The 23322-nt window shown below is 34.6% G+C and overlaps 1 protein-coding gene across 1 annotated transcript; it reads right to left on the reverse strand.

Annotated features, from left to right (window-relative positions):
• Nucleotides 1-723: 723 nt before the first annotated feature.
• Nucleotides 724-18122, reverse strand: TLR8 (toll like receptor 8). The gene is made up of 3 exons (XM_074299997.1): nucleotides 18006-18122; nucleotides 8980-9070; nucleotides 724-4323 (listed from the first exon to the last, which is right to left on the reverse strand). Exon 3 carries the CDS (start codon nucleotides 4315-4317, stop codon nucleotides 1216-1218), a length of 3102 nt encoding a protein of 1033 aa, XP_074156098.1. The 5' UTR covers nucleotides 4318-4323; nucleotides 8980-9070; nucleotides 18006-18122; the 3' UTR covers nucleotides 724-1215.
• Between the last annotated feature and the right edge of the window lie 5200 nt (nucleotides 18123-23322).

Consider the following 23322-nt stretch of genomic DNA (forward strand, 5'->3'; position numbering starts at 1 on the left):
CCTTTAAGAACTTCATCCCTTCCTTTGCAGATCCCCATCTTGTAACAGGCTACAATGAAAATTCACCATTATGATATCAGATTAAGAGTAACTCCCAGTCTCAACCTTCTGAGAAAGAGACAAAAGTCTAAATTTAGTTGATTCTGTAAAAGTAAATTCTCAGAGAATTCTTCCCTCCTCCAATCCCAGTCATAGAAATCTGACAAGGAAGCATCAGCATTGGCTCCATTAGATCATGTCCCTAAGAGTCATTATTCCATTCTCATGCCATCATCCTAGCTCCTTGTTGGAGAAGACCTATACATTCCCTCTTCTCTCAGAAAAGGGAAACATTCTCTTCTTGAGAATATTAACAAAATTACCCTGGGGACAATTTTTTTAAAACATTGATGAAAGTTCCCAAATTTTATCCTCACTTTTACTCTCATTCCCCTGTCTAATGGCTTTGTTCCCCATAATAACTGGAACCTCTTCTTCAGAGACCTAGTTCCTATCGGTAGCCCCTTTACCTCTGTGACTTTTGTGACTTGGCTCCACTCATCTGTATCCTACATCTGGTCATCCCATCCTTCTTCCAACTTAACAATGACATGAGACAAGAGACTATATCATATATCATCCCAATTATTGACTTTGCTAAATGTGACGTACAGGTGTGATGCCAGAATTCTGCAAATTCAAATTCAGTATTGAGGAGGAATGAGACATTTGTAAATCATTGCATACTTAACAAAAGGAGGTTTACTTTGCCCTAATATACAGCAAGGATATACAACAAATATGGCATTTCGTTTATATAGATGCACCCCCCTTTGTCTCCTTACAGAAAAGCATTTGATCATCAGATTACAAAGATGAATCATGTGGTCTTCGTACAAATAATAAATTGGAAGGGCCCCAACTCATGTGGGTGGGATTTTTGAATGTCCTTAATGTGTCCAAGGGAGGCAAGGATTAAACAGATTACAGAGACAGATTTGTTGCTTCTATGGTAACAAAACTAATGCTTCTTGCAGGGAAATAAGAGAACCCCAGTCCTATCATATCATTTGTTCATTGACAAACTGTAAATGGTGATTTTGTAGTCCATGTAGCAGAAAATGCATGAAACACTTCTTTCTAAAACAAATGTGTTAAACTATATCATAAAACCATACCAGGAAGTTGTACAATTATTTCTCTGCCTCCTATTTGGAATAGATCTATTTTTTATTGTTACTTAATGAATTTAACATACAAATTGTTGTATCTTGTATCATTGTCTGTTAAGACCACATTTTTAAGACTTTGCCAAAACAAGTCTTCAGCCTTTGGATTATCCGGCCACTTGAGAACAGAGCTTTTACAAATCCGCCTCCTCAGTCTCAGATACTGGGAATGCTGCAATACTGGCTCCAGGAGAATAAAAATGATCACATCCATATTGTCATCCATAAGCCTCTGCAAGGCTAAGTAAAAAGCAGTTTTAAAATTCCAGTTTTTTGCATATTTTTTGGTCAAGACAAATATTGTCTTTTTGCTTTGATTAATGCTCTGCATGAGATTATCAATAATAGCTATTCCAGGATCCCAATCCCTCTCTTCTAGACAAAGAAGAACCTTTTTTTCTTCATTTTCCTCTAATTGAAATCGAAGCTCATTTATTACCCAGTCAGTAACACAAGTATCTTTGGTATCATAAGCAATAAAAGCATCATAAAATGTTTGAGATGTGGAAACAGACTTATAACCTTTTATTTTTGCTGAGCACAAGTGATAAATATACCATATATCCCAATAGAACAAATGATGAAAAGTAGCTATTACCATAATGCTCACTGTAATAATGAATGAAAAGAAAAAAAAGATGGCAGCAATAACATCTGAAATGCAGGTCTTTAACTCCAATTCCATAATACTTTTACCCATTTGATCTCCAGGGGTAGAACAAGTGACCTCTACCAATTTAGGAATTGTGACATTAAGATTTTCATCCATCCATTGACGAAAATCACTAATTTCACAAGTACAATCAAAGGGATTTCCTCTTAACTCTAAAATCTTAAGATGATTCGAGGCCTTCATTTGAAATGTTGATTTATTGATCATTTTTATGTGGTTATAACTTAAATCAAGTTGGTAAAGTCCTTTAGCCTTAGAAAGTAAATCATCAGGGAGATGTGAAATTCTGTTTTTCCCCAGCAAAAGGATCTTCAGTGAAGAATTAGACAGATCAAAATTTATAGTAGATAGTGAATTAGATTGTAGATCAAGCACTCTGAGGGAATGAAAATGTTGGAGTGATGTCCAATTAAAGATACTCAGGTGGTTATTGTTTAATCTCAGCTCCTCAAGGCTATGGGGTAGGTTGAGAAATGCCTCAGTTGGGATCCTGTGGAGCCTGTTAATAGATAGGTCAAGCAAAGTCAAGTTGGAGAGTTTTTTAAAAATTGCAACGTAGCGTTTATCTTCTTTCTTCCACAAGATGTCTAGGCGGTTATCTTTAAAAACTAATTCCTTCAGGGATTTGCTTATCAGCTGATTCTCAGTTAAAGTGAAAATACCATTCTGGCTTAAATTTAAAACTTTTAACTGGGGTAAATTTTGAATAAATCCTAGTCGATGGGTCACCCCTGCTATTCGGAAGTAATGTTCATTATGACTGAGGTCCAATACTTCTAATTCCTGTAATTCCTGAAAAGCACCATCATCATCAAAGTCCAGCCTATTGTGAGATAAGTCCAAATATTTGGTGCGGTTGATAGATGAAAATTCACTTCCATTTAAAACTTGTGCATTGCCATTGGAAGATAAATTCAGACAGACTATGTCATGAAGACCTTCAAATAAGTTGTGATTAATAAAAAAAATACTATTTAAGCTAAGATCTAAGGCTTTACCATAAGATGTACACTCTGGCTTCATTAACGGATTAGTATGATGGTAAAAGTTTCTATGTGGATCTATTCCATAATGACCATTACCAGAATCTATAGAACGTTGATGAATTGCATGATTAGAGAATGACAGAGAATTATTCTTTTGACCGAAGCTATTTGTTACCTGGGGTGATATTCTGTTTTCTGACAAATAAATTAGACTTAAATTATTGAACTCTTCAAATAATGTAAAATCAATGTGATTGATGAAGTTAATACCCAAGTTGATAGAGTGTAGGTTTTGAAGCTTTGTTAAGGGTTGAAAATCTTCTTTCCTGAGTTCCTGGAACACATAACCTTTGAGGTGTAGTATCTTGAGAGAGACTAATTTAGAGAAATTACCAGAAATACCAATATATCGTGGATAACTATTTTTAAGATAGTTGTAAGAGAAGTCGAGAACTTCTAATTTGGGCAATTTTGTAAAAAAGTCCCCAGTGGCTATTTCTTTTACTAAGTAATTAAATTCCAGAAGCAACACCTCTAGATTTGTCATATTGCTGAACCAGGAAGCAGGTAGGCTTCTGAGAGAAGTACTGGAGAGATTTAGATGGGTAAGTTGGCCCAGATTCCGAAAAGCATCAAGGTGTATCTGAATTGAAGCACCATTTTCACAGGGTGTACATGGGTATGGGTTATTGAAACACCTTGGACAGTTCCCACTAAGATCCAGAACTCTTAAATTTCCCAGATTTTTAAAATCATCTTGACTGATATTTTTGATCTTGTTATTGCTGAGATAAAGTTCATTGAGAGATGATGGAAGCTTGGTGGGCACATGAGAAAGGTTATTGAAAGATAATGATAACACGGTCAAATTGGCAAGATCTTCAAAGGTACCATCATCTACCAAAATATTTTTTTTACACTCATTGCCATAGAAACAGTTCCAACCTAAATAGAGACTTTTTAACTGAGTAAGTCCAGAAGTACAGTTTTTGGTGATGTGGTAGATGTTATTCAGTACAAGGCTGAGTGTTGTTAAGGAGGGTGGCAAATGACCAGGTATTTTCTGTAAATGATTGTCTTCTAGTAGTAGTTCTTTTAAATTTGTCAAGTTAAAGAAGGCCCCATTTGAAATTTTCATAAAATTCCTATTCTCCACTTGAGAATTTGCATTGCTATTTAAGTTGATCTTAGTAAGATTGATCAATCCCATAAATGATTTACTTGTTATATTCTTGATGAAATTGAAAGAAAGATCAATTTCTGTCACATTATGGTCCAGTCCTTCAGGAACACTATGAAGTCGACAAGCTAGGCAGTTAGCAATAACAGAAGAGTTCTGCCTTTTAATGCTGCAGGGATAATCCCTTAAATTAACTTTCTGATCCAGGAGTTCTGGACTGCAAACAACCAGAAGGCATAAACAGATGAAGTTTAAGGATTGGAGAATCATGGTTACCTGAGGGAAAAAGGAAATTAGAAAGGATTTTAAAATAAGGGCTTTTCTTTTCTTTTTTTTTTAATTGGGAGTATATGTGCATATATGTATGGGGGAAGTAGGAGAGAGACTAGGTAGATTTTTGTTAATAAAAAAATTAAGTTTAAAAATGAAAAGTATTTCCTTTTTTAAGTATCAGTAATTGATAGTTTTTAATAGGTTTAATAACCATGTAGGTTGATCTCAGGTACCTCTCTTAAAGAATATGTTTTTCAAGTTCAGTTGATTATGTCAAATTAGGGCTGTTTCCCCTTCATTTTTACTTCACAGGACTCCTACATGTAAAAAATAGACTAAGATGAAAATTTATATGATACTGAAGTATTGGTAGATTTCATTAACTCTGTAAGTGACTACCAAAGCAATATGGTCTTTTCACACTTATTACTGACATAAGCTGTATTGCTTTAGTGGTAAATTTTGTAATATATCATTCATTTATTCATTTTTTAAAGAGAAAATTTATGAAGGCAGCATTAGTGCTTTGGAAAAGAATGCTAGCTACAAAGTCACAAACCTGGTTTCAAATTCTGCTTCTAATACTGAAAATCTGTGTAAATTTAAGCAAATCATTTAGTCTTTGGGATTTATTTTCCTTATATTTAAAACGATCAGTTTGGTTTTGTTGGCTTCTGGTCTACAACTTTCAATCTATGATCCTACATAAAATAAACTATTCAAGAGTCTAAGGCCGGAGGAAGAGATAAAGATAAATAAAAACAGTCAACATTAATTTAGCTCTTTACATACATTATCTCGTTTGATAGTAAAAGTAAATCTATATTGGGACAGCTAGATGGTAGAGTGGAGAGAGCACAGGCTTTGAAGTCAAGAAGACTAAGTTTAGTGATATGGGAAGGGATAATTATATTTTCAGTTGAAGTGTGGGGTCAAAAAACAAAATGAGTTTCTCCAGAAAAAAATGGGAGATGATGTGAGGTGTTAAATGCAAACAACTTTTCTTAAGGATTTGGCAATTAAAGGAAAGGATGATCTAGGACAACCATAAGAATAATAGATTCAGTGTTGAACACTTCCTCAAAGGCCACCTTATGCAACTTCTTGTTTTATAGATAACAAAACAAAGGCCACACAAGTAGCAAATGGCAAAGCTGAGATTTGAACTCTGGACTATATATAATGATAATATCAACATCAATATTAATTAATAATGTTTATCAACAATATTATTAAAGCTAACATTTATATAGCACTTACTATCTCATTTGATTCTCACAACTACCTTGGAAGGTGAGTGCTATTGTTATCCCCATTTCACAAATGAGGAAACTGAGGCAAAAAGAAATTAAGTATCTTGCCAAGGATCACATAACTAGTAAGAGTCTGAAGTCGATTTGAACTCAGATTTTCTTGGATTCAGGTTTGGCATTCTATCCAATGTGCCACCCAAAATACATTTATATAGGATAATATAACATTTATATATTATATTATGTATAATATAATATATCATATTATATATTACATATTATTTTATTTGTGTTTATATGTATGTGTATATATATATATATATATATATATATATATATATATATATAATTATGTAACATTTACTATGTGCCAGGCACTGTGCTAAATCTTTTAGTTTCAGTTTCCAGTATAGATTCACCAATATCAAGCAAGGTGTTTATTTTTATCTTTTTTCTTATCTTTATATTTTTTTATCTTTATCATCATCAGGAAGATATGTGAAAGGAGGTGGGTTAGACATAGGAAGAGGTCAAGGGAGATAGCCAATGAACAGACCTCTTGTTCCACTGGTATACATGCAGAAATGTCAAGAGAACCAATGGGGATCCATCAGAACATTTCGTGGGTTCCCCATGGAGGATTTGCCAGAAGACATGGTCAAAAGTTTCATTCAATACAAAGGTGAAAGCGGGTTGTAATTTTCATTATTGGAGAAAATAACCGCAATGATGAGTTCACAAATTCTTAGAAATATGAAACTTATCTGGAGAGATTAAATATCTTTCCTGGGAAAAGAAACTGAAGAACAAAACAAAACGAGGGGCAGCTGGGTGGTGCAGTGGATGGAATACCAACCCTGGAGTCAGGAGAACTTGAGTTCAAATGTGACCTTAGGCACTTAATGCTAGCTGTTTGATCCTGGGCAAATCACTTAACTCCAATCACCTTGCAAAAAACAAAAAACAAAATCTCCAACAAAACAAAAAAGCTAACCAGTCCTTTGATTTCCTACTAAAGCTCTCTTTCCAATCAGCATGGAATTATAGGTTGTTAGAAGCTTCCCACTAGTACCCAGAGCCATTAAATCTAGGTTTGATGGTGATGACATTTTGGAATCTGGGAAAACTGAAGTAACTTGAAATTTCATTGATAACTCTAAGAACTTCCCCATTTGAAACGCTATGGTTTGTAAGTGTGGTATTTTTCTCTTAAAGAAGTACCTTAAGACAACGAGAGTAATAATTACTTTGATTTAGCAGCTACTTGCTTTAGAGTAGGTTTTTTTTTTTTTTCAAAACACAAACAAAAATATATTAATAAAAAATAGTATTTATATTGTGCTGTAGGATTAATCTATTTTCAGAATTCACATTCAACAGACATAGTCTTAAAGAGGGTGGATATAAGTTGTTATTATTCAGGATCTTGATTTAAACAAGATATAAGGAAAAAGAGGAAACATAAAATAAAAGTAATGTGCAATTAACAGACACGGTGATCTCCAAGACAATATAAGAAATAAACAGACAACATACATCTTCACTTTGAGGATCATCTAGATTCCAATAGCTGGGAGAATCCAAGTAACAGCTATCGGAGTTTATTTTATTTTGTTTTTGCTGAGGTAATTGGGGTTAAGTGACTTGCCCAGGGTTACATAGCTAAGAAGTGTTAAAAGTGTCAGATCACATTTGAACTCAGGTCCTCCTGACTTCAGGGCTGGTGCTCTGTCCTCTTTGCCACCTAACTGCCCCCTATCCAGAGTCTTGAATGGGAAATGGTGTTAGGCAAGTGGTACCAATCCTCCTAACTGAATTCTCAAAGTCTCTTTCCACTGAGGGATTTTTATAGGCTGAGAACTAAGAAGGCACTTTGCTAAATATTCTCATTTAATATTTGACCCTTGGGACAGAACAGCCTTTCCCCCTCTCCCCACCTTAGGTACAGGGATGCTCCATTGCAAGAGTCAATCAAAGAAAATATTTATTTATTCCATTAAGAGACATCCTTAAGATCCACTCCAGGAATTGGACAGGTTTCTGGATTAAAATTCAGTAGGCCTGCTATAAAGAATATTCATTAATAAAAGCTCTAGGAAAATGGCCAATGCTCCTGATGCTTCCTGAGATTTATCAGATAGTTAGGAGTGCATTTCAGCATTTCAAAGTTCTCAGCAAACAAATTTACACAGAGGTATGCTTGAGACTCTAGACACTATGTGAAGTGCACTACAAATATCATCTTATTTGATCTTCAAAAAATCCCTGGCAGTTAAATGTGCTATTATTTTCTTCCTTTTACTATTGAGGAAACAAGGTAGAATAGGGAAGAAAAAAGGATACTTTCTTGACGACCTGTGTTAATATTTCCTGGGCTAATAAAAAGACAGTTGTCTTTCAGTTTTCATGCCTTCCTTTTTCTTAAAAAAAAAAAAAGACTCAAAACAGATTTGTATATAACCATATTTTTAGAAGGTAATTTAAATACAGAGAATTTAGCTAATCCAAGGAAAGACATAATTTCTATATAGTTTCTAGAATATAGACATATTCTATGTATATAGATAGATAGATAAACATTTTATATATATATATATATTTCATTCAAAAGACATGTTCCAGAAAACTGTGAAAATTAAATTTTAAGTTGTTTGTTTTCTGTTCAAAGAAAATTTTATTTAAAAAATTTACATAAGTAAGCTTGAATGTCAACCTAGTGCCTATAATAATGTTGTGCGTAGAATATGTGTTTGTTAAAATGAGCAATTAAGCCTCCTTATAACTAATTCAAATATTAAATTTATATAACAAATATAATATACATTATATAATTATTTATCATATAATTGTCATTCTATATATAGAACTCTTAGTAGTAATTTTTTAAAAATTTACAAATGGATTTTTAAATAAAAGTGCATTGGGGAGAATTTTACCACAAATCTAAGATGAAGGGATTTGAATTTCTGCCATAGTCAAGTGATTGCATTTCATGCTTGAAGGGCAGGTTAATCTCCCTCCTAGAAAAGAGGAGTAAGGGCTCTCCAACCTCATCTCCACCTCCTGGTTTACATGGCTTTTTTCAAGTCCCAGCTAAAAATCAGCCTTCCAGAGGATATCTTTCCTAATACATCTTAATTCTAGTGCCTTCCCTTTGTTGATTATTTCTAATTTATTCTATAGCTTGTTATTACACATTTGTTTGCATGTTGTCTCTCTTTTGAGACCCTTAGTTTCTTAAGGATTATCTTTGACCTTTTTTTTTTTTTTTGTATTCCCAAAACTTGCCTGATGTATGACAGGTGCATAATAAATACTTATTGAGTGACTAACTTCCCCAGATGTGACATGCGGGCAGTTGAGAAAGCTGATCAAGAAGTTCACTGGCCTATTATAGGCTTCTTACCTTCTAGTTGTCAGAATGCATTAGGGATTCTCAACTATTTTCTTTCATTTCTCACATTCATTCAGTTGCCAAACCTTTTCTTTATTTCCCCCTTAAATTAAAAAAAAAAAAATTTTATTTTTAAAAAATTACTTTATGATCTTGTTCTATGCTTACTTTTATACAAGGTCAGAAAAGAAAATACTGGCTACTTTTATGGCTTTAAAGCAGATTCCAGAAATATCACCAACATGACCCTTACTACCAAATGTAGCTACCAAAACTTCATTCTTTTCCCCTCTATTTAAGTTGAAATAACAATCATTGGAAACTATGGAATCCAAAACTAAATTCATTTTGCTTTATTCTTTACATTTTGTGATTTCATTCATAAATAAGGCCTTGCTTTATTGTAAAATCATATGATTATGGGAATTTAAGATGTTGAAGGACTTCTGGAAAATTGGGGTAATGGGGACTGACCATAATATGTTTTATACATGTTGTGTTATATTTTTGCAATAACCATAGAATATTTTAGGATATTCTAGAAATAATCACAAAATTTGTACAACTCTGGCCAATCATACAGAGAGAATGCCCACATTATCCAAGATTATGTAAGTTGATTGGTTCCTTTTTTGTCTAGAAGAAAGCTTTATTAACTGCCAAATGGTATCCTCATGCCTACTGAAGGGCCTTGGATCCAATTTTTGTGCAAATGCTCGCTTTGCTATTAAAATTAGTATACTCAGATTTTTATTGTCTTAGTCCTAATCAATTTCATTTGTTACAAATGGCATACGATAGGTCAAAAGAGGGGTCCTGGTCCTCAAGATAGCCTCTTAGAAGAACTCCCTAGAATGCTCTAAATCTCCATGACCCAGAGGTCAGACTCTCCTTCAATCTCAATCTCAATTTTTCAAGCTAAGGTAAATCAGGGAAGGGGAAATGTGATATTGGTAGGGGAATCCTTTATGTAGAGATAGATAGATAGATAGATAGATAGATAGATAGATAGATAGATAGATAGATAGATGAATAGATAGATAGATAGATAGATAGATAGATAGATAGATAGAAAGAAAGAAAGAAAGATAGATAGATAGGAGAATTCCTCCTTTCTATAAATAGAGGAATCCCTTCCATAGGCAGGGTTTATAGTGTAAGAATTCTTTAAGGGAATAAAACCAAGGAAGGGTATTTAAAAGAATAAGATTCATTTAGTGGCATGCTTCAGGAACTCCCTTAGAGAAATTTCTCATGATTCAAGAAAACTTCTGGTTCAAATGGAAATGGCAAAAAAGCGTATCATTAAATTGCATGAATTTTTTTTCTGAAATTGCAAGGGATTTATTTAATTAAATCATTTTGGCCAAAATTTGTCGATTTGATTATTGTTTATGAATAAATTGAGATTGGTCATTAAACAACCCTTATCAAATGAACTATTGGTTTGTTGAGATACCTTATCTGAAAGGTCATGGTCTCTGCTCCTTAAAAGGCCCCATTCTTATTTATCAAATTAAAGGTGTTGAGACTGTTTTGAGGAAAATGTGCTCACTTACTTTCCATTAAACTTTCAACGGAAAATAAGAAGGAAAAAATTTGCAGCAAGAACAATTATGTCTGCCTCACATTTTCTGTGTAATTTCTTTCTATGGCCTGATCAGCCAAAAGAAAAAGAATGGTTGTTGGTTTTGGTTATGGTTTTCCTGGGGAACTTTTAAGTCCTCCAAAAAGGAAAACCACCCCTTCTACCTTCAACCTGCTCTCTCTCTTTGTTTTTCTTACTCTGATCTAGCTGGAAGGACAGAAAAAAAGACTCAGATAAGAAGCAAGAGTTCCTAGTCTGCAGGAATTTATGCCATTGTAATCAAATTAAAAACTAAATTTGTGACTGCAATGAAAATTCTCTACTGTAAATTTACAAATTTTATAAATGCTAAAATATCTTAATAATGTTTTTAACAAATAAAACTCTGTGAAAGTGATAGTAAAAGGGAGCAAAGTGATTTTAACTGGTAAGAAATTGAAGTTGCAAAGTGAATGAGTTTACACTTTATTTTAGGAGAAATCAAAAAAAGAGAAGTTAACCTACTTTGTTAATTCTTCTCTCAACCATAAAAAGAGATGTTTGATTAAAGCAGTGGGCTATTTGAAAAGTAATTAAAATGTAATGGTTTTTTCTTCTGTGAATGATGGTATTTAAATAAGCTAAAGTCACCTAAAGAAATTGGAACTATGCATTTCTTGGGCACTAGGTGGCGCCATTAGTGCACAGTCTCGAGCATAGTGCTGGGTCTGGAGTCAGGAAGGCTCGTTTTCCTGAATTCAAATCTGACCTCAGACACTAGCTAAGTGACCCTGGCCAAATCACTTAATTGTTTGCCTGTTTCCTCATCTGTAGCATGAGCTGTGGAAGGAAATGGCAAACCACTGTAGTATCTGCCCAGAAACTCCCAGATGGAGTCATGAAGAATTAGATATGATTGAAAAAATGACTGGACTACAAGAAGAAAGGCTTTAGTTGTGTGTTCTGGTGTGCTTTGAATTTGCTATCCAGTCTTTGTGCTTTTATGAAGGCTCTCCTCCATATATATTTTTATTCCTTTTCATCTCTGCCGGTTAGAATCCCTAGTTAGCAATATGGAGTTCAGCTCAGATGTCACTCCTGCATGAAGTCTATGTTCTTTCCTCCTGTTCACTTGAAGGGAGACACTGCTTAGTTTTTAATCTCTGTATCCCCAGTGCCTAGCATGCTCGATGTTTTTGTTGTTGTTCTTCAATTATTTCAGTCATATGCAATGTTTTTTTAACCTGATTTGGGCTTTTTGGCCATTATACTAGAGTGGTTTGCCAGTTCCGCCTCCAACTTATTTTACAAATGAGGAAATTAAGGAAAACAGCGTTAAGTGACTTGTTCAGGTTCACATTTCACATTGCTAGTAAATGTCTGAGGTAGTATTTGAACTCAGGAAGAGATGTCTTCCTGACCCTAGCCTAGAACTCTATTCCCTGTGCCACCTAGATGCCCAGCAGATGTGATAGCTACCTGTTTAATGGAGGTTGAATTGAGGTGTCTATGAGGGAAAAGGAAGATGGGAGAAGGACACAGAACATATGCAGACTTGTTCTAAAATTTAATGGTTTCTAGGGGAGGGTGTAGGGGAAGAGGAGGGAGGAAATTGGAACACAAGGTTTTGCAAGGGCAAAAGAAGAAGGGTTGAAGAATTGTCTACACATATGTTTTGAAAAATAAAGTTTTAATTAAAAAAATAATTAATTAAAGAAAAAAGTTTAATGGCTTTCCTTGGGACAAAAGCAGAAGTGGGATCATCAGTAAAGCATGGATTAAATTGGATACTTCTAAGATATATAGTAGGCACTTAATAAAAACTTGTTTCCTTCCTTTCCTCCCTCCCTTCCTGCCTCCCTTCCTCCCTTCCTCCCTTCCTTCCTTCCTTCCTTCCTTCCTTCCTTCCTTCCTTCCTTCCTTCCTTCCTTCCTTCCTTCCTTCCTTCCTTCCTTCCTTCCTTCCTTCCTTTCTTCCTTCCTTCCTTCTTTCCTTCCTTCCTTCTTTTTTTTCCTTTCTTCCTTCCTTTCTTCCTTCCTTCCTTCTTTCCTTCCTTCTTTCCTTCCTTCCTTCCTTCCTTCTTTCCTTCCTTCCTTCCTTCCGTCCTTCTTTCCTTCCTTCCTCCCTGCCTTCCTTCCTTCCTTCCTTCCTCCCTTCCTTCCTTCCTTCCTTCCTTCCTTCCTTCCTTCCTTCCTTCCTTTCTTTCTTTCTTTCTTTCTCTTTCTTTCTTTCTTTCTTTTCTTTCTTTCTTTCTTTCTTTCTTTCTTTCTTTCTTTCTTTCTTTCTTTCTTTCTTTCTTTCTTTCTTTCTTTCTTTCTTTCTTTTTCTTTCTTTCTTCCTTCCTTCCTTCCTTCCTTTCTTCCTTCCTCCCTGCCTTCCTTCCTTCCTTTCTTCTTTCTTATCCACTCTAAAATTTGTGATTCTGAATGGCTTATTGGGATTCTTTTAGTTCTAATGCTGAATAATTTATAAAGACTGTTTAGAGAAGGACCCAGAACCACCAGGAAATCTTTTTTATGTTAATATACTCCAGAAGAAAACCTACTACTTCACTAGTGAGCTAATATATCAGCTGGAAAATCAAAATTTTTAGTGATTAGGCCTATCAAAAGATCTGTTTAATACATTAGGAACTGTCTTAGCATGCACAGGAAAACAATTATTTTTTCCAGAAATGATAATGTATACAAATAACAGAGAAAACTCTATTATGCCTCAGATGAATTTAAAAAAGAGAGAGATAGTAATCATTGTCTCCTGAGACCAAACAAAAACAACAATAAATTTGACTAAAAGTTTAAATGAGGAAACTATATTTTATTTAAAGGTACCACAAATAATGAATAATATCAAAATTTAACATATATGCATCAAATGAATAATTTATAAATGGTGAATATTATCTCTAAATATTGACTTTTCTCCCTAGTTTTAGCTAAATGATCAGTTAAGGTTCCTTGACGTACTATTTGGGTCTCTGTAAGAGTAGAAAAAATTTGTCTTCTATCATTTGAATTGCTTTCTTTTTTCTCTTTCTTTTTCTTCTTTTTTCTTTCTTTTTTCCTTCAATAATTTTCTTTAACTTTTTGTCAACATAAACAATTTTTCAAGAAACACTCTGACTTTGGAATCAGAAAGACCCAGTGCACTTCTAACTCTTCAACAAATGCTCTTTAGCACCTCTATGTTATATAAAATCAGTCAATCTGTATTGGGAGCTATGGTAGATCCAACTGGTACAGAAGTAGCACACATTCCTCAGCACTTTTAGAATTTGCAAAGTACTTTATTATATTTGTCTTCACACTAACCCTGTGATAAGACTTTTTATAGAGGAAAAAATAAGTTCAAAAGAAATCAAGTACCTTGTCCAAGATGATACAATTAGTTTGTGTCTGAAGTATTATTGGAATTCAATCTTCCTAATTCCACATCTAGCTTTCTATCTACAGTGTCATGATATGTCTCAATAGGATGCTAATGTTTAACTCTCCTTCTTCTCCTCCCTGCTAATTCCCCTTTTTGCTGTTGCCCAGTTGAATGTTAGGTATAATCTAGGTAGCTACAAATTAATTACTGCTATTTGGCCTGTTTCCCTAATCTATCAAACATGCAAATGATTCTCATGGGACATTTGATATATTATACAGATCGCTGGAGAGTCTAGGGAACATGCAGATCAGTTTAGCTTCTTGGATGCTGGTATTTATCAGTGATCATTTAAGAAGATATAAATCAAAGTAAGGGTATGATTAGAGTCCACTGGCAATATTGACATAAAGGTCAAGCTACCTTTATATGGTGCTAAATAAAATAGAGATTCATTAGTTGTCAGATTATTTGATCAATAAGAGGTAATGTGGAGTAATAGAAAAATTCCTGGATTTGGAATTAAGAAGGCCTAAGTTCAAATTTGCTTCTGTTATATATTCCCTCTAACTTTCAGTCCAATGCTTAGATAATTATCTAAGACAATGAGGTAGTGGGAGAGTTTCCAAATTGCATAGCAAGGGTTCCTTATACTGATGAAACAATAAGCTTAAAATACACCGTTTTTAAAGTCCATGGATAAAATAATGATTGTTTAAATAAAACAACCTGAAATCTAACATATATCACAATCACTGATTCAGAATCATTATACTCATCCATTTATATCCAACATATATAAAAATATATTTTTATTATTTTTAAATTCACAGATTTGTTTCACCACAAAATATCTCTTAATTTTGTTTAAGAAATACTTGTAGTTTAATGTGTTTCTTTTAAAATTAAAAAGATCTTACTATGTAGAAAATGAGGAAGATAGCATTTAAGTCACTTACCCAAGATCATGTAGATAAAACATGTCTGAGGCTAGATTTGAATTCAGGTCTTTCTGATCCCAGGTTCTCTCCTCCCTCCCCCTAACTTCCTAAAATGGTCTTTAAAAAACCCCTCATCTATAATGAAATCCCTATTTACTATGTATTTTAATGATCAAAGAAAAGAAATATTTCATAAAACTCTTCTCTTACAATTGCTACTCTGTGGACTCCTAGTAATGCTTCTTAAGAAGCAATGGATAACTCATATGAAAGAGTGTTCCAAATCACTACTGATCAGAGAAATGCAAATTAAGACAACTCTGAGATACCACTACACACCTGTCAGATTGGCTAAGATGACAGGAACAAATAATGATGAATGTTGGAGGGGATGTGGGGAAACTGGGACACTGATACATTGTTGGTGGAGTTGCGAAAGAATCCAGCCATTCTGGAGAGCAATCTGGAATTATGCCCAAAAAGTTATCAAACTGTGCATACCCTTTGACCCAGCATTGCTGCTATTGGGCTTATATCCCAAAGAAATACTGAGGAGGGGAAAGGGACCTGTATGTGCCAAAATGTTTGTGGCAGCTCTTTTTGTTGTAGCTAGAAACTGGAAGATGAATGGATGTCCATCAGTTGGAGAATGGTTGGGTAAATTATGATATATGAAGGTTATGGAATATTATTGCTCTGTAAGAAATGACCAGCAGGAGGAATACAGAGAGGCTTGGAGAGACTTACATCAACTGATGCTGAGTGAAATGAGCAGAACCAGAAGATCTCTGTATACTTCAATGCTGTATGAAGATGTATTCTGATGGAAGTAGATATCTTCAACATAAAGAAGATCCAACTCACTTCCAGCTGATCAATGATGGACAGAAATAACTACACCCAGAGAAGGAACACTGGGAAGTGAATCTAAATTGTTAGCACTACTGTCTATCTACCCAGGTTACTTATACCTTCGGAATCTAATACTTAACATGCAACAAGAAAATTGGATTTACACACATATATTGTATCTAGGTTATATTGTAACACATGTAAAATGTATGGGATTGCCTGTCATCTAGGGGAGGGAGTAGAGGGAGGGAGGGGAAAATCTGGAAAAATGAATACAAGAGATAATGTTATAAAAAATTACTCATGCATATGTACTGTCAAAAAATGTATAATTATAAAATTAATTTTAAAAAAAGGAGGAGCCCCCTCTTCCTGCCATATAAGAAAAAAAAAAAAAAGAAGCAATGAATAGAGCGTTGATCAGATGTAAAAGGCCAGGAAGGAAGGGAGGGAGAGAGGGAGGAATGAAGGAAAGAAAGGAGAAAGGAAGGAAAGGAGGAAAGGAAGGCTTAAATTTAAATCTAGCTTTAGACGCATACTTGCTATGTGTCTTGGACAAATCACTTACTCTCTATATTCTTCAGTTTCTCCATCTATAAAATGAATATATTAATAGTTCCTATCTCCCAGAGTTATTTTGAGGAATAATGAGATATTTTAAAAGCACCATATAAATGCATATCATTATTATTATGAAAAAAAGAGAGAAAATAGGGTACTTTTTTAAGTAAGAGAAAAGTAGTAGATAATCAATGTGCAAGAGAAGCTTATATAAATGAGGGCAATATGGGACACAGATATTGCTTGAACCTCATTCTTCTAAACTGGTCATAGAAAGGTAGAACAGACTCAAACATACATTCAATTAATCACAGAAATAACAGGGAAAAGGGAAAGGGAAGAATAAAAGGGAGGGAAGATTTATGGAAGGATTAGTTATAAACCAAAGAAAACTCAGAAGGGAAATTAAAAAGAAGGTCCTTAAGGGAAAGAAAGGGCAAGTATCTGTGATAAAGAGAAGGATGGAGAGCAAAGAGGAAAAAAAATGTAAGAGAATAAGATGGAGGAAAATAAAAAATTCATGATCATAACTGACTGTGAGTGGGATGAAAACACCAAAGGAAAGTAAAATGAATTAAAATGTAACATCAAGCAGCATATTATTTATAAGAAACATATTTAAAAATTAAAGACTCACACAGAGTTGAAATTAGGAGCTTGCGAAAACCCTATTATGCCTCAAATGAATTTAAAAAAAAAAAAGAGAGATAGTAATCATTACCTCCTCAGACCAAACAAAAGCAAAAATAAACTTGACTAAAAGTTATAAATGAGGGAACTATTTTTATTTAAAGGTACCACAAATGATGAATAATATCAAGATTTAACATATATACATCAAATGAATTGTTTATAAATGATGAATATTATCTCTAAATATTGACTTTCTCCCTAGTTTCTAGCTACATGATCAGTTAAGGTTCCTTGACATACTATTTGGGTCCCTTTAAGAGTAGAGAAAATTTGTTTTCTCTCCTAAGGGGAATAACATTTCTCTTGCTTGGTTCTAGAAGGGGTATTGTTATACCTTGTGAAACAAAAATAGCAGAAACAAGCTGAATTTCTTTATTGAATTTTGAAAGAATCATAAAATCTCAGAACTTCAGAAGCAAGCTATTACAACTCCTAACTGCTCAAAAATTCTTCTGCAACTTACCCAATAAGCAGCCAGACTTTTCTTGAATATGCCCCGTGATGTAGAATGCACTGCTTTCCATTCTACTTTTGACTAGTTCTAACAGGAAAATTTTCCTTATATCAATCCTAAATCTACCTCTTCATAATTTCTCCCCACTTTTGTTTTTAGTTTTGCCTTCTAGGGTCAAAAACAAATGAAATCTATCAGTTTCTTCAACACTTGAAGACAGCTATCATCACGCTGTCTCCTCTAGCCCCTTCCCCACTTAAGTCTCCTTTTATCTAGGCTGAACATCCTGGTTCATTCACATAATTATTGAGAATTTTACTTTCTTTCTGATTTAAACAAACACTATCATCAGCATTTCAAATTTCAAAATTTAGTCTCAGGATTATGTTAGCTGATATAAATAAAGAGAATTTGTAGATAGACCTTATGATAAGAGCAGAATTTGAACTGAAATCTTCTTAACTTTTCCTAACACTTTTATTACAGACTGTTTGTGTTTAAGCAATCATAACACAATATAGTTTGCATTATGACAGAAACATATTATTTTAAAAATTACAATATGTATATTGTTAATGTTGAAATAAAGGAGGAGACTTACCATATTTGGTTTTTTTGTTGTTGTTGCTGTTAATGCCTTTTACATGTTTTCATGTCTATAGAGCTTGTCGGATACTTGATGAAGGCTGCAGAAACACCAAGAGAAAGTAAACCAACTAACTTCCAGAAATGACTTCCTTTGCAAGCAGCAGAATCAGTCTTGTTAATTGCAGAAGTTTACAAGGGAAGAAGGAAGTGGAGATTACTTAATTGTCACAAAAAAAAATCTTTATTGGCTGAACCAGTTTAAAAATAAAATTGAAAACTGAAATTATAAAAAGGACTGGGTTTAAAGTCATTTAAAATATACTCCTCAGAATTTACTCTGAGTCAAAACTAAAATAATAATTTTAAAAAAGATTATGAATGTAATTTTAAAAGAGAGGTGAGATTAAAAATGTGATCTACATGGCTTCTTTAAGAAGAAACATAGGTCTTTAGATGGCCTGTGGTCTAAGTGGTCTAAAAAGCCAACAGATTTTTAATACTAGAATTCTAACCACTGGCTTGCAGAATGAGCATGGGGAGGTCATATTGTTTATATCTGGTTTTCTCAACTATAAAGTGAAGAAAATAAATAACCTTGACTTCCCAATAGTATGCTAAGAAATGAGTCATAAAAAAGCATTTGCCAAATTCCCTGCAGCTGGAGTATTTATGAATAACTATCAGCACTGCAAGCGAGGTAGAACCTAGCTGGCTCCATCCCTAGTTTAAACAACAACAATCCATAGTCTGTTCATCTTGGTATCATAAATTATGGTTGAATAACAGCTCAGGTTGTAAATGTCTGCTTTTAACTCATCTTTTCAACCATGGGAAAGCTGTAAAAGTTTAATATTTATTTCCCTTCATTACAATCAAATATAATAAAATAAATATCTAATGATAATGTGAGTTCACTAATGTAGGACACTCCCAATGTGGGAACTGTCTCCAGCATGGAGGCAGTCTGGTACAATGGAAAGAATACTGACAGTAGAGTGGGTTAGAGGCCAGGTTTCAAATCTCCTTCTTGTGTACATGTAAAGAGGTCATTTAATGCTTGGGCCTCTGTTCCCTCATCTGTAAAATTGGAGAATTGGATTTAGAGGCTAGTCTCTGTGACTTAAAGTCTTAGACACTGAGGAAGGCACTGAAAAAGTCTAGGGTGCTGAGAAGTTGGGGACTTGTGTGTAAAATAACAAATGCTTTGGAACCACCTGCATGATTCCCTGCTAAATAGTTATGCTGGGACCAAAGCTGATTTCCAGACACCATATATGTAAACACCAAACAAATATTTGCCAGATATATGCCTTTTGGGATGAATTAGTCTTTCTTTATCCTTCTCTTTGCCAATCAAATTCAGTTTTGTAAGACAATGTGGTGTACTGGGTAGATCTCTGAAGCCAGGAACAGTCAGCCTCAAATACTTACTCTGGGTAAATCACTCAAATTTTCTCAGCCTTTTGCTCATCTGTAAAATGAGAGATTTGGACATGATGACCACAAGAGTTTAGGGTGGAGAGCAAGGTTAGACTTACTGGGAAGGAAGGAGGGTGATCTATAGACCTGGAGATGACCACAGAAAAGATCTGGACAGGATGCAATAAATTTTCTCAGCCTTTTGCTCATCTGTAAAATGAGAGATTTGGACATGATGACCACAAGAGTTTAGGGTGGAGAGCAAGGTTAGACTTACTGGGAAGGAAGGAGGGTGATCTATAGACCTGGAGATGACCACAGAAAAGATCTGGACAGGATGCAATAAATTTTGAGTGAGGCAGAGGTAGTTCCTGAGTCATGTTGAGAAAGAGAAGATCTAAAAGTGCCAGTGGAGTTGGCCTGGAGTACTAGGGGCATGTAAAAGAAGGATCAGCCAGCCTTGAAAAAACCTCCAAGAGATGTTGGTATTTTCAATAGCTAGGTTTGGGGGAGCACCAGAAGTAAGAATGTGAGAGGAATCTAGAGAAGGAAAGCATAATGAAGGAGTAATAATGAAGTGCAAAGGAGAGTAAAATGGGGGCAGCCAAATGCCTTCATTATTTATCCCCAAGTTGATTTTATATTGATCTCCAGGTCCCCCAGACTAGTAAGGTGACCTATTAATAAGGGGGTGTTCTAGGAGAAGGGTACAAAAATCCACCACACCCTGGAGCTGAGCGTTCCTGTGATCCAACGTGACCCAACCAGCAGTTGCTCAGGCAACAAGTACTACTTGAGGTGGGGGTGGGAGATAGAGGAAGAAAGTTGTCCTCCCTTCCCCTAGCTCTTGGGAAAAAACCTCAGCTTCCTCAATCTAAGTTTTGATTGCTCTACTCTTACCCCATTGAGGTCCCTGATTTTCCTTCTTTTTAATTTATTTTTCTTCTCTTTATCATTGTAGTTATGTACTTTTAATATAATTCATGCTAAATCAATTTTCATCTGGAATATAGAGTTTCTACATGCTTTCAGGCACACACTGACATAATAAGGAGTTTTCTAGGGGAACATGGAATTAAATAAGTTGGGAAGTAATACTCTGAATATATTACATTTCCTCAGGACCTGGGAAAGCATTTGAGGATATATTCACCCCTCTTTGGAGATTGTAGCCCTTTTTAGGAAGAGGACTTCTCTATTCCCTTACAGAATAGATGGAAAAAAGGTAGGAGGAAAGCCTCATGGATTTTTGCTCCATTCCCTGAGAAACCCACATAGGGCTTTTTTTTTCATACAGCTTAATCATATTTAATATCTACAAAGCTTTGGAAACAGATAAAAAAATTGAGGGTATGTATAATTAAGTGTATATAATATATGTGTAGAGATAGTTAAACACACACATACATATATGTGTATATGTATGTGTGTGTGTGTGTGTATATGGGAAAACTGTGCTGAACATCATGTGAGCTTGGGGTAATTCCCTTCTTGGAAACTGGTTATTTTTCCTCTCACTGCTTAGCCAGGACTAGGAGGCCCAGGCTATTTCTGTAAGGAAGAATCCTTTTCCATTTTTTTTCTCCATCCCTACTTGCTGGTGTGAAGGGAGCAGAGGATGCATATTAAATGCACCTAAAAAGTGCTAGGAACCAGAAATGGTGACCCTCTAGACAGGAGCTCAGTGCTGAATGCAACATGGCTATGGGACTATTGTCTCAGATGATGAGCAAAAGTTGTGTCGGCAAACTAGATACTAACTTAGTAATGATTTTGTTGTGAGAGGAGAAACACATGAACTCCTTCTTGGCCCCCATTGAAAATAGTAATGGCTGAGAAATGGACTTTTAAAATGTTTTTTTGGTCAAGGATGGGAGAGGGACTGTTGACCTGCTCATACACAAGTGAGTTCTGATTAGTCTAAGGAGTATCCATATTGAAAGTGAGGAGAGAGATTCATGCATCAGATACATCTGGATGGATGTTATTTGCTTTTCTATTCAAATACACAATGATTTGTGATCTCATTAATCAATCAATTTCCACTGATACAGGTCAAGCACAACCATGTCTATCCATCTTATGCAGCTCTTATCTGTGTTCTGCCAAAAGTGCATTCATCATTCTGGAAATCTTCCATCAATTAGGTGGCCCAGTGGATAGCTTGTTAAGCTTGGAATTCTTGAGTTCAAATGTGGCCTCAGATACTTACTATGTGACCTTAAGTAAGTCTCCTTCTGTTTCAGTTTCTACCTGCAAAATGAGGATAGAAACAGCACTTATCTTGCAAAGTTGTTGTGAGGATCAAATGAGATATTTGTAAAGTGCTTAGCACAGAGCAGTTATTACATAGATACTTTTCCTCTCCCTTTATTAAAAAAAAATTCTCAAGGAGTACCAATGGAGTACTCTGCATTATTGTTATTCTTCAGTCTTGCCATGTGACCAGGTCATACAGCTCTTTAATGATGTCCTTTAATTTTGTTATTTTCTTTAAAAGTTCCTCAATGATTATGTACCTGCTCACACCAATCATGCCTTTCTATTGACCTCTGCATGACACTAATCTTTAGGTCTTAGAAAGTAGTAACTATACAATGATGCTGGCAAATATTTGCATTGTAGAGAAGAATCTTTACTTTCAAATAAAATTTTGGGTCAGTAGAAGTGTTAATAATTTTCTGAAAATAATCCAGTACACTCCCATCTTTTTCAGCTCTTGGCCAAGCTCGTAATTCATTTGTCATCCACACTTGGACCAGAGCTAACAAGGCGTATGTGCAAAGACATGTTGAAATCTCTGCAAGAGGCATTCTTTATCCACTTGGTCTTTCTTGTGTGGATGGACAGGACAAAGTTCTTTGAGTGATTGCAGTCTCTGCAGTGTCTTGGGTTTGCTGCAATTAATAGAATGCCACTTGTGGGTAGGAACCTCTAGAGTTCTTCACCATTCATAGGGAATCCTTCCTTGACCTGGATTCTGAAGTGAATCTCCCTCTTCATAAAGATAAGCCATAAAGAATATACCTTCCTGTTTTAAGCTTCACCTGATATATAGATAAGGTTGTTTCTTTATCCTAGGAATCCTAATTTATCTCAATATATGGATGAAAAGTACTTTTCTATTAAAAAAAAAAAAAGAAAAAAATCTGTAAAGTAGTGTTTTATTCACTTGAATCAAATGATTTTTTCTTTTTTTTAATTTCAATTTTATTCTGTTCAAAAGTTTTTTCTAGCTTCAGTATTTTTCTTTTATCATAAATTGAGGTATAAGTGATTTTAATAACTGGATCTCAACAGTTGGAGCCTCTTGGGTGTGGAAGCTAAACAAAAAGTGTGTTGAAGTCAAATATCATCACATAATATTGAAATTAACAGAAAAGTAGACCTGGAAAGGCAATTAAGTATATCAGTGGATAGAGTGCTGAGGCTGGATGGACATTTCAAGCAACTCTTCCAGCCGATCAATTTCTCAGTTGTCTATTTTGGTTTGGGATTTTGTTCTTTATTTAACTAAAACAATAACAAAAAACCAAAACAAAACAAAAACAAAAACAACCCCTCACCTCACAAATGACATTTATATAAGTTGCTTCTGTTTTTAGGTTTTGGTTTCTTAAAAACAGCATTATTCATTTCAGCTCAGCGCAATAAACACTGAGTGCCTACTAGATATAAAGATGGATACTAGCCCAGACACTGGGAATATAAAGATAAAACAAATGAAATTATTACCACTCTCAAGGAGTTTGCATTCTATTGGAGGAAACAAATGATATTCAGAAAAAGAAATAAAAGATAATTTGAGTCAGGAAAGAATCCCAACAACTGCAGTATGCTTTGAAGTTTCCTTGCCTAAAAATCTACAAAGTATAACATTCATATTAATTGCTTACTTTGGAAGGATATTA

The sequence above is a fragment of the Sminthopsis crassicaudata genome, chromosome 3, assembly GCF_048593235.1.
Source record: "Sminthopsis crassicaudata isolate SCR6 chromosome 3, ASM4859323v1, whole genome shotgun sequence".
NCBI lineage: Eukaryota > Metazoa > Chordata > Mammalia > Dasyuromorphia > Dasyuridae > Sminthopsis > Sminthopsis crassicaudata.

Coding starts and splice junctions, on each gene's coding strand:
- TLR8 (XM_074299997.1), bottom strand. CDS start 4,317: ATGATTCTCCAATCCTTAAACTTCATCTGTTTATGCCTTCTGGTTGTT.